At 35.4% G+C, this 13819-nt stretch overlaps 1 protein-coding gene across 5 annotated transcripts in view; it reads left to right on the forward strand.

The window, feature by feature from the left end:
* Window positions 1-13819, forward strand: part of TBC1D15 (TBC1 domain family member 15) — an 83374-nt gene that overhangs the window by 39826 nt on the left and 29729 nt on the right. For all 5 annotated transcript variants that reach the window (XM_023226522.1, XM_023226520.1, XM_023226521.1 and 2 more), the window contains 3 exons: window positions 1051-1189; window positions 5369-5579; window positions 13616-13718. In XM_023226522.1, coding sequence (XP_023082290.1) covers window positions 1051-1189; window positions 5369-5579; window positions 13616-13718 — 453 coding nt within the window. The remainder of the gene's footprint in view (window positions 1-1050; window positions 1190-5368; window positions 5580-13615; window positions 13719-13819) is intronic.

Below are 13819 nucleotides of genomic sequence, written 5' to 3' on the forward strand. Positions count from 1 at the left end.
TCGCCTGGCCTCCCTTACCTGTCTCTGTTTAATGTATATCTTTCCAGATTTTTACCTGTACGCATTTTATTTTTATGTACGTATGTGTTTAGAAAGACCTAGTTTGTCCTCCTGTGTCAGTAGTAATGAGTCACTGTCATCAGCAGTGTAAGACGGTCCATTTCCTCACGTTGTCTTCCATATTCAGTATTATCTTTTTTAATTGAGTGGGGCAGAAAATAGAAATCTGTCAGCTCGCTTTTCGTTGTTATTGAAGTTGGACGTATCTATGTTTGTTAGATTATTTCTTCTTTGACTTACCTATTCATACCATTTGCCTGTTTTTCTGTTTTGATATTTGTCTATTTCTAAATAAATTGATAAGAGTTTTGTAATTTGGATGTTTTTCTTGTCATATATTTTAGAAAAATGTTCTAGTTGTGCTATCTTTAACTTATATATAGTGTCTTTTGTTGTATATAAATTAATTTTTGATTTACTCAAACTATATTGCATTTTAGACTTTTGGTTTTATTCTCTTTAAAAATAGAAAGTTCTGTAGAACTATACATGTAAATATGTTGCTTTTAGCTAATTTTGATTGCCTATAAGAAATTATACAACCATTGATGGCTTAAATAGCCACCATTGGGGCTCTTTTCCTTAAATAACTAAAAGTTTGGAGGTTGGGAGCTTTTTGCAGTGGTTCTCTTGCTTTTTCCTTGTAGTCAGAGGATGACTATTTTTAGGCAGCATGGTTACATTCAAAGCAGGAAAAAGCTAAAAAAGGGATGAGGTTTTTATTATGAAAGCAAAACCATTTTCAGAGTTGACTTCTGTTTATATTTCATTGGCAACTCTGCCTGTATGGGATTCTAGTCAAGCTTCTCTTGCCTTTTTTTTTTTTTTGATAAAGGTGATTGAGAGAAAAGGATAGGAAATGATGTTCAGTTTTCCCACCAGTGATGTCGTCTGCAGCCCACCTACAAACATTGAAGCTGAGATGATGTTATGGATTGAAATTAAATTTGTTTTAAACTTTAAATATTTTATATGTTGTAATTATTTTAGGACTCCAGTTCAGTTGTAGAATGGACTCAGGCCCCAAAAGAAAGAGGTCATCGAGGATCAGAACATCTGAACAGTTATGAAGCAGAATGGGACATGGTTAATACAGTTTCATTTAAAAGGAAACCACATACCAATGGAGGTATGAATTAAATCTTTTGAAATCTTAAACTGATTTGCTACAATATAATATACTAATAAAAGTGCAGAGAAGATTCTTGAATGCTCCTCAGTGAGAAGGATGATTAATTTCTTTGGTTAATATGTATAAATATCATATTTTAGTGATATTCCCTTTTCATCTCTCTTTTTATTGGTTGTGGCTTCATAAAAGGATTTTAAAATACTTGCTCTATTTTATAGTTATTAATGGCAGAAAATAGAACCACTTTAAAAAATTGCTTTGGCTTTCCTTCATGCACATTTTTCTTAATCTAGTAGAATTTTAATAATCATGTTATTTTATCCCAAAGTAACAGGGAGAGGTGGAGTATACTACTAAACCATACCATTCTAATTTTAGCATTTTGCTGGACTCTTCATGGCTTATTGCAGTTTTCTCTTAATATGTGTTTAGTGACTATTCTCCTTTCTACATATATACAATCATGTGCCACATAACAGCGTTTCAGTGACTGATCACCTGTATGTCAGTGGTCCCATAAGATTATAATGGAGCTGAAAATTTCCTGTCACCTAGTGACATCATAGCCTTTGTACGGTCACAGCACAATGCATCACCTTTTCTGTGTTTAGACGTGTTTAGATACACAAATACTTAGCATTGTGTTACAGTTGCCTATGGTATTCAGTATAGTAATATTGCTATACAGGTTTGTAGCCCAGAATTTCATAAAAGAAACAAACAATACATGGATGAGAAAAGCATAATCTGACAATAAAGATCACTTTGTTAGTAGTTCTCAGCCTTGGCTGCACATTGAAATCACCTGGGTAGGTTAGATTTAAAAAAAATACTACCAAAAATCAAACTCTAGAGATACAGCCTGGGTATCTGTGCTTTTTAAAAGGTCTTCAGATGACTTTAATGTGTGATCAGAGTTGAGAACTTCTGTGTAGCTGTATAGCTTAGCAAAAAATGACAGAGGTAAATCCTGCTTATGGCTTGACCACAAAGTGGTCTTATAAAGTGAAGAGACTTTATTTTGTAGTTATTAAAAGTTAAAGGCCAGGAGCAGTGACTCACTCCTGTAATCCCAACACTTTGGGAGGCCAAGGTAGGTGGATCACGAGGTCAGGAGATCAAGACCACCCTGGCCAAAATGGTAAAACCCTGTCTCTACTAAAATACAAAAAAATTACCCGGGCATGGTGGCGCATACCTGTAAGTCCCAGGCAGGGGAATCGCTTGAACCTGGGAGGTGGAGATTGCAGTGAGCCGAGATCATGCCACTGCACTGCATGCAGCCTGGCGACACAGCAAGACTCCGTCTCAAAAAAAAAAGGAGGCATTTTCTAAGCCCATGGGTTCATTTCTAAGCTTGAGGTTTTATTTTGAACCCACAGGCTTAGAAATTCCAAAGGTTTCAAATGTATGTCATTATGAAACTTTTTTATTTTCTAAAAGTTTTTTTACCCCCAAAGAAAAAGCCTTTGTTTTTCTTATCTTTTACCCTTCTCATTTTTAACTTTGTACGTTTTTCTTTTTTGTGTGAGGCACAAAGTCAATTTGGGACAAACCTTTAAAAAATTGACTATCAGACTTATTTAATTTTGTATTTCTTAAGAGCATTTTTGCTTTATATTTCATGAGTTTCTACTGCTACATCCTTTGTTGTTATATACCAGACAGGTTAAATGTTTTGGAAATATTCCTTCCAAGAACATCAAACTGTCTCATGTTCATTCTAGAGATCCATCCAAATAAAATTTGTTCTTGATGTTAATTCTATTCAAGGCATATAGAGACTTACTGAACTGTTCTACTTACAAGAAGAGTAGAGCTGTTTGTTCAATTCTTCTGGTGTTTAGTATTCTCATGTTAGTGTGTTGGAGATATATTTGGTGACATAGTAAATTCATTAGCACTAAATAATTTTCTTTACATTTACTTTGAGTAGAAAAATAGTTTGAGTTCACTCTTGATTTCTGTTTTCCTTTGTAACTATTTCTATTTCTGGCCAGCTATTTGCAGCAGACTAATTTGCAGATTACTTTTATGTTGACTTGATACTAGGTTGTTAATTCACTTATTCAACAGATGTTTCATCTTTGACTACTTACTGTATGGTAGCCACTCTTCTAGCACTGAGGATATAGCTGTGAATAAGATAAAGTTCCTATTCTCATGAAGCTTTTATTCTAGTAGAAGGCTTAGAATATTTGTTTGTTAGGGCTTTAAATTTAAATGTTTCTTTGTCAGAGCTTTAAATGTGGAAATGTGTGAGACATTTTCTTTTGTATGTAATATATGTCTTTTCTGTTAATGAGGGAAAAATCTATGTAAAACCTTTATTCTTGAATATACACAAACTGCTAATAATTCATATAGCATACATATAGTGTTTAATATACTTCATATGATTTTCTTGCAATAATTTAGATAAAATACTCTGTGCCGTTGAGTAATTTAATTTAAAAAATTGTCTATATGTAGTTTTTTGGATTTCTTTTTTTTCTTCTTTTTCCCATTGCTGTTTTTCTGTGAAGTATTTTTGGTCTTTGCAGATAAGCTAGCACTATGTATCTGTTCTAGGTAGTCTAAGTACATTCACATTTAAATGATTCATGAATAAGTTGAAATTCTAGAACTGTTCTCACTTAGGTATCAGCCTGAAGTGGTCTTATGAGCTCTGTAATATAAACACCAGTGAAATATTATGTAAAGTAGTCAAGTGGATACATGGCACTTAATCTAGTGTATCTTACGTGTGAGTTCACTGTCCAGACTGGTGTGAAAGCTGCTGGTCATTGTGTATAGATAAGTCACTTTAGCTTCCTTCAAATGATACTTGTTTAAGTGTCCATGAAATAATGATGACGCGTGGTTTCCTTGCAGGTAGAGGTTCTGTAAGCTGTAGATTTCTTTTTATGAGTTCAAGAAATCTTACTGGAGATGATTGCAGATAGGAAGGTGATACATACATGCAGGTCAACACTGATTAATATGTCTTCTGATCTAGTCTAGTAAGCAGCTTCCTTCTAAGTAGTTTATCTTTGTGGGATTGGTAGTGTGGGACAGAATTAATAAAGGTCTTAAATAGCAGGATAGTATGATACTTCTTAAGAAATAACATTTTAGGAAAGAAATTTCAGAGACACGACTTACTTATGTTGGCGTTAAATTGTTAAAATGGTGTTTTACTTTAGAAGTGAATTGTAAGTACTAGCATCATTAGTGAGAAGAAATTTTTTTCTCTTTCAGTTTTTTTTAAATAGTTGATGTTTAAGTTGCTTGTTATCAATTATGATAATGTTCGCAAACCTGGAATTTTAGCTTCTATAACAAGGCCACAAACTCAGAACATGCTGTATTTTACATAACTATAATTTGGTTTGAACTGAGGTCTTGATTTAGTAGAAAGTTAATTTAGCAATTGAATGTATTCATTATTTTTGAAGCATTCACAACTTTTTATCTTTTCATCCTCAATTTCTTGCCGTACTTTGTTTTTCTGCAAATAGAATGTTGTATATTCACTCCAGTGTTATTTTTTATATCAGTATGCTTACTTCACTACTAAGTGTAGTGTCCTAAAAATAATTACAAAAGGAAATGAAGGAATAAAGGTTTTGTTTGGTTTTGTTTTGTTTTTTTTGACTCTTCAAGAGAATTAAGCTATTCTTATTTTGGGGGGAGTGGAAAAGATGAACATTTACTGAGAATTTTCTGTATACTTGGCTTGTACTAGTTAGTTGAAAAGTATTATCTCCTAATTCTTATTGATAGAATTACAATGGAGGTAAGTATAATTATCTCCATTTTACAAACAAAGTAACTGAGGCTTAGAGACATTCAATGATTTGCCCCATGTCATTCAGTTAGTAAGATGGTAGTGCTGCAATATGAATCCAGTCCACCTGCTTACAAAGCCAAGATCAGTTTTTTTGGGCAAAGCTTATATTTTACATAGGAATAACATTTAAAAAATTTATGTGTGGTAGGATAACTATTTTAAAAGTCATTTTTTAGAAGAACATATAAGTTGCCATATCTAATACAGGTGGAAGCCATAATAATATGAGTGCTGTACTGATTCCCTGGGTTCAACTAATTTATGTTATGCAGTCATGGAGAGCACTGTCAGTACCTTTTAAAAAGGTGAACAAAAATATTTTGCCCCACTCTCTTGTTTTCAAGATGCTCCAAGTCATAGAAATGGGAAAAGCAAATGGTCATTCCTGTTCAGTTTGACAGACCTGAAATCAATCAAGCAAAACAAAGAGGGTATGGGCTGGTCGTATTTGGTATTCTGTCTAAAGGATGACGTCGTTCTCCCTGCTCTACACTTTCATCAAGGAGATAGCAAACTACTGATTGAATCTCTTGAAAAATATGTGGTATTGTGTGAGTAAGTATCATATTATTTTCTACTTATTGAAACTGGATCATTGTATTAATCCCAAAGCAAACTAGTTTTACTTGACCTTGGGCATCAGTGACCTATGTGCATATGAGGACATGAACAACTTTGTTTTTTCTGGAATATTGATTTATTTGGAATAACGACTGAATAATATTGTGTTATTTTAGTAATTTGAATGTGAGACTTACCACCTAATTACTGTTACAAAGAAAAGAGTAGTTTAATATTTTTTCTACATTTAAATGAATGATGATGCGTTAGTAATTTATGGCCTATATATTTACCTAATTTACCCTTTATTATGTATTTTCTACAAAATATACAGTTATACTTGTGATGTTGCAGCATTAAGTCAGGCAAGTCCTAAGTCCTTTATAAAATTATTTCTCAGTTGGACGACAGGGCCTTACCACTTTCCAAAAATCTTGTCTCATTTAGTTACCTGTATGCATCTGTACACACATATGCTTCCTCACTCTTACTCTTCAGCAAATATTTTTTGGGTATCTATTACATCCCAACACTGTGGTAGTTGCTTCATATTTAGTAGTAAAACAGAGGTGTTCCTGGGTCTCGGAGAATTCATAGTCTGGCAGTTAAAACTGAGGAACTAAGATGAAAGAAGTGTCAGCTGCTTTGGGAGTTCCTGGGAAGGAATGAGGGGCACTTAATTCAAACTGGGAGTAAGGATCAAGGAAGACTTCCTGGAGGAAGAAGCATCTAAGTAGAGACCTGAAAAATGAGTGACCATTATAAGGAAAGAGAAGGAGATATTTAGAGGAAAGCATGTTTTACAAGGGAAGAGTACAAACATGATGTAATCACATAGCAAATTAATTTAGTATTACAAGTCTGCAAAGTATGAGGAGGGGAGGGTAATACAGTTAAAGATGAGGCCAAAGAGCTGAGTGAAGTCCAAAGCACAAAGCATCTTTTGGGTCATGTTAGCAGGTTCTTCCAGTTATCCAGGTGAGATTAAAGTGGCCTGAACTGGGATAGTGACAGGAAAGATGAAAGTATTGGAGTATTTAGGATTAGATTTTGTGATGGATTGGATATATGGAGGTGAGAAGGGAGAAGTTGAGGTTTTGGGCTTGGGAGAACTGCAGGGAATGATTGCTAACTTTGTTTGTTTGTTTGTTTGTTTATGATGGAGTCTCTGTCACCCAGGCTGGAGGGTTTCACCATATTGGCCAGGCTGGTCTCAAACCCCTGGCCTCAGGTAATCTGCCTGCCTCGGCCTCCCAAAGTGCTAGGATTACAGGCGTGAGTCACTGGGCCCAGCCACTAACTTCATTCATAATGTCCTCACTTTATAGTAGAATTTAACACCTTGCCTAAATTTAGATTCCGTAAGGCTAGAAGTGATACAAAAACTGGAAGAGTCTCGACTCTGTATTTTCTGGCATGAGATTCTCCCCTACTTTGTTAATCACCTCTGGCTGGCAATAGGCAAGCTGTTCAGTGCCAGTAAGTGTAAGAAAGTCAGACCTGCTTGGTGGTATGTGGATCTTGGATCTCGAAGTGTGAACCTGTAAATAAGTTACCATTGAGAGGATGAGTAGATTTCAGGAGAGACAGTGTCATGATTGGAATAGAAGGTTATGGTTATTGAGTAGGGAGTTTTAGCACCATAGTAAGCTCAGTATCAGTGTTGTGACATAACTCACAAATGAGATCATTTGGTCTGAGACTGTTGATTAAAGCTTAATATCTAGGATGAGGGAGGTGGTAGCCCCTCTACTTTTTTACTGATTATATTTTGGAGAAGTAGGCTTGAACTGCAAGTAATAAACACTGCATTTTAAATGTGCTAGACTACCTATTCTGTATTAAAGAGATAATCAGGGTAAGGAAGGGATCAAAATGGTCCTATGAAAAATATTTCATTGAAGGATGTGGTTTAACTTGAAGAAGAGAAGTTTCAATGCAACATTAAATAAAATCCAAACTTCTTCACTATCATCAGCAAGGGCCTGCCCTGTCTTAGCTCTGTTTATCTCTTAAAACTCATCTCATGCCATTGTCTTTTCTGTTCTACTCATGCGGATTTCTTTCAGTTCCTAAAACCCCCTAAACTCTTTTGTGTCTTAAGGTCCTTTATGCATACTGTTTCTACTTGGAATATTTTCCTCTCTTTCTGATCCCTGAGGTCTCCATTTAATGTCACTTCCTCAGAGGGGCTTTCCACGATGCCCTCTTTCCCCATCTAATGTAGTTTTCCTGTCTGTGCTCCTCGCTATCTAATTTTCTCGTTTGCTTCCTTCATAGCACCTAACAGTATACAATAATTTTGTCTGTTCTTTTGTGTTTTACTCTAGAATGTAAACTTCTGAAGGACAGGGATTGTATCTATCTTGTTTCCATATTATTCTTAGTTCCTAGCTACAGTGTCTGGTGTGTAATAAATGTGCAATAAATATTAGTTGAATGAATAAATGGCATGATAATTATCAATTTGACAAATACTTTTTGAAAGTTTTTTGTGAGAAACAGATTGGAGATTTGCTTTATATGACTCCAAAAAGAAATTAGGAGACAGGGTTTTTCTCAGGAGGTAGAGTTTTCTATCCTGGATGGGTTCAAGGATAGTCTTGATAACCACAAGCAGTTATAGGGGTATATATACCTTGAATGTGTGTTGTTCGTGTTTTCATGAGAGTAGCAAGTGAAAGCTTGTTTCCTTTTCTGAATTTGTAAACAAATGAGAAGTATGAGAATCAGAGATGGGGATGGGCACACTGGCCCATGCCTGTAATCCCAGCACTTTGGGAGGCTGAGGTGGGCGGATCACTTGAAGTCAGGAGTTTGAGACCAGCCTGGCCAACATGGTGAAACCCCATCTCTACTACAAAAACAAAAATTAAGCCGGGTGTGGTGGCGGGCACCTGTAATCCCAGCTACTCGGGAGGCTGAGGCAGGAAAATTGCTTGAACCTGGGAAACAGAGGTTGCAGTCAGCAGAGATTGTGTCATTGCACTCCAGCCTAGGTGACAGAGCGAGACTTCACCTCAAAAAAAAAAAAAAAAGAATCATGATGGTGATGAAAATAATGTTATTAGAGGGGTTTAGACATATGGCATTATAATAATTCATCCCAGATTAGTTTTGAACTAACCCGATTGTTGTTACTTCTTGATACCCACAGGCTTTCCTAATGAGGACAGACCACTGAGGATGTGAATGAGAGCAGAATGAAAGCACCTTCTCTGTTGATAGGCAGATGTAAGAGAGAGGGAGAGAGAGAGAGCCTGGAAGGAATTATGCTACCCTACTCTTTCCCAATCTCAGCACTTAAGTCCCTGGGAAGGAGAGTTTCTTTAGGAGAAGTGCTTATTTCCATTTGGAAATGTGAAGCCATGGAATGGTGTTCCTTTTTTTTTTTTCATTTAATTCAAGTATTTTTTTGAATGCCTACTGTGTCTTAGTTGCAGCAGTGCTGTTTTCTGGAAAGAAAGCAGTAATCAAAAAAGACATGGCCCCTGCCTTAAATTGCAGCTGTAATAAGTGCTGTGAATAAGACATATGGCACTGTAAGAGTATATTAGGATAACATGTAAGTTTTCCATGTGTGGGAGTGATTGAAACTCTGAGAGGGAGTGAAATCAACTAAAGGGAGGATAGAGTTGGAGGAGATGTGAGCCTAAGTGATTAATTGCACCCTTTAATGATTTAGTAAAAGAGAAAAAGCTTTGTATACTTTGTTTCTCTTCTCATTAGGCTTAATCATTAAGTTTTTAGTGAACCAGGATGTGGCTGCTCTTCTTGGGGAAGGAGATAGTATCAAGTAACTACTTCAAAAGCTATTCTTCTAATATCAGCCACTGCTTTGTGTATTCTCCTGTGACACTGGGAGGGCAATTTACTTTTTGACCCATGAATGGTCTGAAACGTGTAAAAACAGTACATCAAGTATTTTATCTCCAAGGCCCCTCCATGCTCTAGGCTGAAAATAAGTGCTCCCTCCCTAGTCTCCTTCCTGTCACAAATTATGCCCAATTGTATTATGCCATGTAGCTCACCATAGATTTTGTGGAGTCCAAGTAGTAGAATAAAGCTGTTCCAAGTAGATATTCACCAGTATTTAAAAAGTCCCAAATTTATATAAGCCATCCCCCACTATCAGATTCTTTTTTGTTTTAACTTTTATTTTAGGTTCAGGGGTATATGTGCAGGTTTGTTAAGTAGGTAAACTGCATGTCATGGGGTTTTGGTGTACAAATAATTTTGTCACATGTAATAAGTATAGTATCTGATAGGTGGTTTTTCTGATCCTTTCCCTCTTGGCACTTTCCACCCTCAAGTAGTCCCTGGTGTCTGTTTGTCCTCTCTTTGTGTCCATGTGGTGTTGTTTAGCTCCCACTTGTAAGTGAGAACATGTAGTATTTGACTTTCTGTTCCTACATTAGTTTGCTTTAGGAAAATAGCCTCCAGCTCCATCCATGTTGCTGCCAAGGACATGATCTCATTCTTTTTATGGCTGCGTACTATTCCATGGTGTATATATACCACATTGTCTTTATCCAGCCTACCATTGATGGACGTTTAGGTTTATTTCACACCTTTGCTATTGTGAATTACAAAATTCTTAAGGAGAAATTTAAAGGCCCTTGTTCTTGTTAGTTAAGATTCAAATAAGTGGAATTCCCAAAATTTTAAGTTAAAGTTCACATAAATGAAAATATCTAAATATTATACCCAATTTTTATTCTACTAGGTGTCAGCCAGGGGGTTCTCATTTCCTGTCTCTGGAACAGTTATCCTCAGCAAAATGATGTTTCCTGAGTCTTATTTCTATGGTCAAAGATTGTTTTAGAGACCACACAGAAGAGTAGTCAAGGAAATCTTGGTTTCAGCCTCATTGGGATGCCAGCAGTCACCCTTCCTGTCTTCTTTTGAGTTCAAAACAAAAAGAATTAGACCAGATAACTTTTTTTATTTTTGATTAAGATAAATTGAGGAATGTGGCTTGCTTTTGTGGCCTTGTTGTCTTCCCAATCCACTTCCTAGTGAGTTAAGTTTATCTTCCTAAAGAGCTAAACTTCCTCTTACAGGAGCAGGGCCTTACCATATGGACCAGCAGAGATTGCCAGTAATCTAGGAATGGGCAACCTAGATGACTCATAAGCGCCAGGAAGAGGCCCTGCTAGGCTAGTCATGTGTAGTTCCTTCTTTCAATCTCAACAACCTGATCTAGTCAGTGCAACATAGGCCATCTTCTTGACGCTTAATATTTTTCAGATACTTTTCTTATTTACCAGGAAAACTGTCATATTTGTTCATGTTTGTAAGTGTTCTTTGATTTATCATCATTTAAAATGTGATATTCACTTGTATAAAAGAATGAGCTAGGAATATATTTTTCTTTTTTTTGAGACAGAGTCTCGCTGTGTCGCCCAGGCTGGAGTGCAGTGGCCAGATCTCAGCTCACTGCAAGCTCCGCCTCCCGGGTTTACAGCATTCTCCTGCCTTAGCCTCCAGAGTAGCTGGGACTACAGGTGCCCGCCACCTCGCCCGGCTGGTTTTTTGTATTTTTTTTTTTTTAGTGGAGACGGGGTTTTACCGTGTTAGCCAGGATGGTCTCGATCTCCTGACCTCGTGATCCGCCCGTCTCGGCCTCCCAAAGTGCTGGGATTACAGGCTTGAGCCACCACGCCCGGCCTAGGAATATATTTTTCTTATTTTTCTGGACCAAGTTAGTTGCTAAGATATGAGTGAGACCTGTTGATTCCATTAAGTTATTTTGTATATTGGGCCATTTTTACATTGATATGCAAATATCCAAGCAGTAAAATATTCCCTTAAAAAGCCAAATTGGTTGTATCATCAAACAGCACCAACCATTTAAAAGAGTAGGTTCTAGATGTAAAATTTTGTTACTGTACCTATTTTTTATTCCCAGTTTTGATTATAATCTCTGCAGTGCTGTTTATTTCTTTGGCCTTACATATTGGTCATTCTCAATAGAAATATAAAATAGTTACTGCTACATTTGGGTATATAAGCACTGTTCAGTTTATAATTTCTGAGTTTATTATGAGGTCTTTGGGAGAGGCTCACTCCAAAACCTGGGATATACTTCAGAATTTTCAGGAGATATGTTTCTATAGTTGTGATATTAGACTATAGTTTTCTTCAAATTGTTTAGCAGGCTGTAATAGAATTGCTGGATTAGCATCATTAAACGTTCATCTTACTGCTGCAATGAGTTTGAAAGTCTTGAATAATGTTAACATGAGAGATCAACTTCCCAGAATACGTATTTATAGATTAAATCAGTGTGGTGACCCGGCAGGTGGAAACATTCTGGTAATATTTTGGAATACCAGTCTTCCTTACGATGAGCTCTGTAATTGCCTAGCAGTGTAACAGTATACTACTTGTCCATTGACTGATGTACTTTTTAAATGTTTTGTTGATTACCTTTGGGGCAGCCAGGTCTTTACTTTCTTCATATCTTCCCTGCTTTTTAGAGCTTCCTCCATCCCCCATCACAGAGTAGTAGTTATGAAAAAAGAAAAGAAGGAATTTATTTTTAAAAAATATTTGTGGTTGCTTGTTGGTAAGCCAGTCATTTCATCTTCTGATCTCCAGTTTAGTGGCCACTGTTTAAGATATGAAGCCATAGAGTTATCTGAGCCCAGAGAGCTGAAAGTTGCCTATTAGTTCCTCTTTTATATGTATAGGCAGTGGTTTGACTTTCATGAGCATTTTTTATTTGGGTTTTAAAGAAATAATTTGACTTAATTTATTGTTAGAAACAAAATGACAGTGCTAGCAGCACTGTGCTATGAATAAAATTTTGTTTTTTAGCTACTTTTCTTTTCTGATGCTACATTTCAAGGTCTATCATTTAAAAAACGCCTTGTGAGAGAATCTGTAAATCTGCCTATTAATTGTGACCCCTCAAAATATTCAGAAAAGTGAATGTTTTAAAATGTATGGTTTTTTTCCTCCTATATCAAATGACTCAACCTTAGACCCTTTTAAAAAGCCAAGGGGCTTATTAGCTACTATTGTTGTATATGCAGATCGAGTGCTGTTTCTGACTATGTAAGAATATAAGGATCTTGTTTTAGATTTCATATTCCCTCTAGCATTACTGTTGCATTCTGTTATGTTAGAATTGAGAAGAGATAACTGTTATTAAAGATCTTATCTCAAACATAATAAACAGGAGGTGTATAGCAGCAAAATAACACATTTAATTTTTATTTTAAACATAGAAAAGTTCTCGATTTATTAGAACTAAGTCATAAAGCCCTCTAAGTAGAAAAAAGACTGGATAATTTGTCAGATGACTAGAAATTAGATGTCTGTTTTGAAAGCATTTTGTTAAATTCTGTCATTACTAAGAAATGTGAAGAGACTTGCTTCTGTAGTTTAAGCAAGAACTAAAAACGTAGTATTACACAAACCATACATAATAATCTTTTAAAAATATGTTCATGTGTGTGCATTTGTAATTATGGTTAGTGTGATTAATGATCTTTATCAAATAACTAATATATCTTACATTTTTAACATATTACAATATTACTAAGATGTGAATGAAGGTGGAAACCATTTCAAAATAAGACATATTTTCTATATGTAAATATTACATACTGATGACTCCTAATGTCTGTTTTGGCTTTCTTTAATTTTTATGATAATAAAGCCGGATATCTTGTAATGGTTTTCTACTATAATTCTAGAGAAGAATTTAGGTACATTCCAGTTTAATCCTTTTGGCTTTACCTGGAATAAAAATATACTTTATGTTTGTTTTATTTATGTTATATGCAGAGTATTAATTTAGTATTTGTTAATTTTGTATTTTATGATTCATGTAGTTTTGAAGCTCCTTTAAAATAGTTACTAAATATTTGCTAATGTATTAATGGAGAACTGTTCTAGAACTGGACATTAAAATGTTTTGGTTTTTTCTTTTTTGTAAGAAACATTTGTGTCAGTAATTATTCATGTAGTAATTGTTACAGTGTGTTGGTATTTTCTGCAAATCCTCTTTTTTATTATAGATCTCCACAGGATAAAAGAACACTTCTTGTGAATTGTCAAAATAAGAGTCTTTCACAGTCTTTTGAAAATCTTCTTGATGAGCCAGCATATGGTTTAATACAAGTATGTTTCTTAAATCTATCATGTATTATTCTGACTGCATTATTTTATGTGCCCCGTGCTTCTCATCTTCTCAGAGAGTATGCAGAATGAGACAGGTATAT

The sequence above is a fragment of the Piliocolobus tephrosceles genome, chromosome 10 (genome assembly GCF_002776525.5).
Source record: "Piliocolobus tephrosceles isolate RC106 chromosome 10, ASM277652v3, whole genome shotgun sequence".
Classification (NCBI taxonomy): domain Eukaryota; kingdom Metazoa; phylum Chordata; class Mammalia; order Primates; family Cercopithecidae; genus Piliocolobus; species Piliocolobus tephrosceles.